This window comes from Littorina saxatilis, linkage group LG9, assembly GCF_037325665.1.
Source record: "Littorina saxatilis isolate snail1 linkage group LG9, US_GU_Lsax_2.0, whole genome shotgun sequence".
Classification (NCBI taxonomy): domain Eukaryota; kingdom Metazoa; phylum Mollusca; class Gastropoda; order Littorinimorpha; family Littorinidae; genus Littorina; species Littorina saxatilis.
This window is the reverse complement of record NC_090253.1, coordinates 23,184,817-23,189,816: the sequence shown is the minus strand read 5'-3', so window position 1 is coordinate 23,189,816 and position 5,000 is coordinate 23,184,817. Positions and strand designations below refer to the sequence as shown.

Here is a 5,000-nt window from a genome sequence, read left to right as displayed (position 1 = left end):
AATCCACAGTCACAAGATGCATCTGTAGCAACGTGACGTCTCACTAGATCGTTATTGAGATCACTTATATATAACCTGAGCTTACAGTGAATTATTTGTGACATGCGATCTCCAGAATAAAAATAACACGGCGGACTTAAATCGTTTTTTGACAAAAAGTGCTTAAATTCACTTAGGGAATCACTAAGTTTTATATAGTCTGGTAAAGAATTCCAGAGTTGTGTAGTAGATGGGAGAAATGAGTTTCTATATAATTCAGTTTTAAACGATGGAACTTTCCTGTCTAGAGGTCTGCGCCGGTGATATGGGTTATTAGTTGATATCAATGGTGGCAATATCGCTAATAAGTAGTTTGGCACCTTGCGGTGAACGATCTTGTGAAATAATATCAATTTATGACGTTTTCGCCTCTCTAGTAATGAAATAAAGCCTGACTCATCGTACAATTTTTGATGGCTTGTACCGCGGACTGCTCCAACAATGGTTCGAATTGCATCTAAGTGAATACTTTCGAGCTCGGTGGCTAACTCCTTAGGGCAGTTGTCCCAGAGAACATCAGCATAATCAAAATGTGGCAATATGAAGGATTTATACATTGTTTCTAAAGCTTTTCTGCCTAGTCTATATTTATAAGATCGTAAGCAAGCTACTAGCGTACGGCATTTTGCTATAACAGATTTAATATGTAACTCCCACTTACCGTTATTCTGAATAATAATACCAAGATGTTTATGACTTTCAGTTTCTTGTAAAATTGTGCCACCGAAGTTCAAAGGGATGTAATCTGGATTTCTTTTCCTGCTTATATTCAGAAGTTTTGTTTTACTTTGATTAAATTTAACTTTCCACTGACTAGCCCACTGGTCGATTTTTTCAAGATCTGAGTTAAAAATATCTGTTCGCATCTGAGAATTTTCCAGGCTTAAATACATACTTGTATCATCGGCAATGGATTCAACGTTATCAACTATGTCGTTAATGTAAACCAGAAAAAGGAGAGGTCCTAGAATAGAGCCTTGTGGAACGCCTGTTTGCACAGGTAAGTAGTAAGTTTACTTTAAACACAAGGCAATGGTATTTTAAAAAGGCTAAATTCTTGTTGGGCTCGTTACTCTTAGTCGGAAAACGTTTCTTACTTTATTTATTTTTTAAACATAAATGTTTTGATCTGACTTACAATTTCTAGTTGACCTCAAAGAAATTCCACTAAACTTTGAAATCCTGTTGTGTGTGTGTGTGTGTGTGTGTGTGTGTGTGTGTGTGTGTGTGTGTGTGTTTGTGTTCACAGAAGTCATCATGGCCGCCGCTTCAGTCACCAGCAGCAGTGAACTACCAGAATGCCCTGTCTGCCATGACGGCAATCAAGAGCCAAAGATACTGCCGTGTACACACCTGGTGTGCAAAAAGTGCGTCGTGTCGTGGCTGCACAAGGCAGGGGTCAAGGGAGGCTGTCCGCTGTGCAGGGCCCCCATCCTGCCCCCCACCTCCCAAGGTCAGCGTGACCTGGACACTTTGGTAAATGACCTGCCCACTGACCTGGCCACCATGGCTCTAGTGGACAGTCACAAAACGCTCAGCGGTAAGCACGTCTGTATGATCTGTGAGGACAACACTGCTGCCACGTCATTCTGCCTGCAGTGTGACGTCAAGATCTGTGAAGATTGCACCAGGAAACACAAGAAGATACCTGGAACCAGAAAACACGTCATTGAAGACTTGAACAAACTGAGTCCGCAACGATTGGCTGAGATTAACCGCGCAACTTGTAACGTGCACGATGATAGGCCGGCAGAACTGTATTGCTCCAGCCACCAAGAGCTCATTTGCATGTTGTGCGCGACAGCCAATCACCGCAGCTGTGCAGAGGTCAAGGCCATCACAGACGTGGCGACAGGGAAGAGAACCAAATTGGAACAACAGGTACAGAGACTGCGGGATATGGAGACAGCACTGACAGCGCAGGTTGGTGTTTAACCTTTAGAATTTAATTGAGGTTTTTTTCCGTGACATTTTTGTTTAGCTCAATTTCTTTGTGCATTTAATGTGTAATTGTTTTAAACAAAAGTTAATGGGTTTTTGAAGGCTGCTTTTTTCGTTTCGTTTGTATTTCTATTTTTGTTTTCGTTCTGAGATTGAAAGAATGTTAAAACGAGCTGTATTGTCTTTATTTGCTTCTTCTAAATCGAACATATGTTTTTAATCGTTTCCGAGTAAACTTGCATGAGGTTTTATGAGATTATGATCTTAGCGACAGCTGTTAGTGTGGTGAATGTATACTGTATCGTTGATTAATTTCATTTTCAACAACAGCACAAACACTTATCCTTCAAATTCAACACAAAATATTTATGCATTCTTGTTTTAAAACGACTTTTAGAGATTGCAAAGTCATTTGTGTTGTCTACTCGTTCAGATCAAAGAGGTCAAGGACATGTTCCCGTCCATGCGAAAAAAGGCCAAGGACACGTTCGATGACCTTGAGCAGTGGGTGGAGAAGCGACGTCAGGAGGTCAACATCCTGATACAGGCTGAGGAAGACGCCACCATGACGTCACTGGCGGAGCTGGAGAAATGGCGGGCGGCCCTAGCACTGAACGCAGCCAGCGTAGGAAAGCTGGTGCAGTCAGCGTCTGGAGGGGCTCTGCTTGGGATGGTGAACAGTCTGACGTCACGCCTGAACGACCTAGAGTCACAGACCGGAACGACACGCAAGATAGAGACCGCAGACTTGACCTTCAACTTGCAGAAACTGGATCAACTGAAGGCTGACATCGCCTCACTGGGTACGACAGTCTTTCTGCAACTGTGAAGTTATTTCCCCTCCATGTTAGTCGATTAGTCACCCCGATGATCTCTTACACCATTAATTGCAGTACAACGCAAAGGCTTCAGAGTCAACAGAAAACTTACATCACAATTGTTTTGTGAAGAGGAGAAACAGTGACTACCATCTAATGGTGTAATGATATATGATATATGATGGGATATATGCTGTGTGTGTGTGTGTTGAAAGCAGTTTGGTTTGCATTACCAACAGTTGTTGGAATACTCAGACACGATTGGATCGTCTTACATTAGTATGAGACTTGTTTTTCGCGAGAACGTGGCATTACATGATTACAAAATAAAAAATACGCAATAAAGGGCTTACACATAAAACGAACATTTTCAAGGACCGCAATCTGTTTACAGGACAGATAAAGCCCACCTCGACACCTACAACGTTGCAGCAGCCTACACAGCCAGCACCAGCCACATCTACAGCGACAACAGCGACAACACGACGGACTGCAGACAAACCCAGACGGGCGGAGCTGGCCAAAGTTCTCAGAGTTGGGGACCGGGTCAAACTGGCATGGGACGATGTGGTAAGACATCGTGTTCCTCTCCTGTCTGACACACAGTTGTCACCATCTATGTCACTCAGTCGCAGGTGTCACTGGAATGTAAATGTATCTATTCATATTCAGCTTCTGCATTTGCTTCAGGTGCAGCTTAGTTACTGTTGCTGTTCTGTTCATGTGTCATACACTTTATTCCGAAGGCAGTTTAAAGAAATAACACGAAAGAGGAACATGACAATGCAAATACGCATTCAAGCAAACGGACATAATACACACACACACACACACACACACACACACACACACACACACACACACACACACACACACACACACACACACACACACACGCACGCACGCACACACACACACACACACACACACACACACACACACACACACACACACACACACACACACACACACACACACTACCAATGACATACAAGCAGTGAACAGTGTGTACTGTGTGCAGGACCTGACAGGCACAGTGACGGCCATCCCGTCAAGACGAGCAGTAACACAGGGCTGGGATCCAGCAGGCAGGGTGGACGTCAAGTGGGATGGTGGAGGTGAATACTGTTACTGTATGGGATATAAAGGCCAGTATGACCTGGACCTGCTGTGACCGGCCTTCGTCACCCTCCACCGCTCCCCGCACAATTCAACGTGTTGTGCAAGACGAACCAAAACATACAGCTACAAACAATGCTATTGATGTAAATATTTATTATCACCAGTTCATAATTGTTCGAATAAGATAACCCCCTGAATAATTCACATTATTTTTTGGGAATACCTGAGGCATTGATATTAATAGTTCTGCAATAATTATAGCCGTGTCTTGAATCCAGGGGTGAAATGGAGAAAATAAGAGTAAAACTAAACTGTTCTTACGTAGCCTACTACTAGCACAAAACGTCACTAAACATCATTTCATTTCATTTTCATTTCCATTACATCCTGATGCTAAACACACTTTGGAACAAGGGCAGGACACACGCTTCAGTCACGTAAAAAGGTCAGCACGACATTAATAGTTTCAAAAAGCCAGATGGTCATCATCAAATACATTTTTCTCGTGGAAAACGTGATCTCAGAACTCTTTTGCGCGATCAGTTATTCCTGAATTGTACAACAGCCACCACCAAGAATAATTGTCTCCCTTTATATGGGTGTACGCGTTCTGATGTACAGTATGTTCTCTGCTAGTTGACCCCCAAGTATTGGTCGGGCTGTTTTGACTTCTTATGTTGCAGCCAGTCAGGTTATGTAATTTGGTTTTACCTCGTCTTGTCTGTAATAAAATTAGTTGCAGTATACTGATTATGCAGAATGTGCTTTTTGATTGTTGAACACAATACATATCACCCTTTTCTCCAATTTTGGAGAAAACAGAACATATTCTGACTTTGTTTGTTAGCTTCTGTAGATTTTGCTACTTAATTTTTAATTTTATTTTTTATATTGGCGTTTTGTGGGCTACATCAAATTTCAAAGTAAAGCAAAAATAGAAACAAGTCGCGTAAGGCGAAAAAACAACATTTAGTCAAGTAGCTGTCGAACTCACAGAATAAAACTGAACGCAATGCAACGCAGCAAGACCGTATACTCGTAGCATCGTCAGTCCACCGCTCATGGCAAAGGCAGTGAAAT

General features: G+C 42.4%; 1 protein-coding gene across 1 annotated transcript in view; it reads left to right on the top strand.

Moving 5' to 3' along the window:
* The window catches only part of LOC138975633 (transcription intermediary factor 1-beta-like), a 51,370-nt gene that overhangs the window by 10,474 nt on the left and 35,896 nt on the right, over positions 1-5,000 (top strand). Inside the window, exon 2 of the mRNA XM_070348365.1 lies at positions 1,289-1,962. Coding sequence (XP_070204466.1) covers positions 1,297-1,962 — 666 coding nt within the window. The 5' untranslated portion in view covers positions 1,289-1,296. The remainder of the gene's footprint in view (positions 1-1,288; positions 1,963-5,000) is intronic.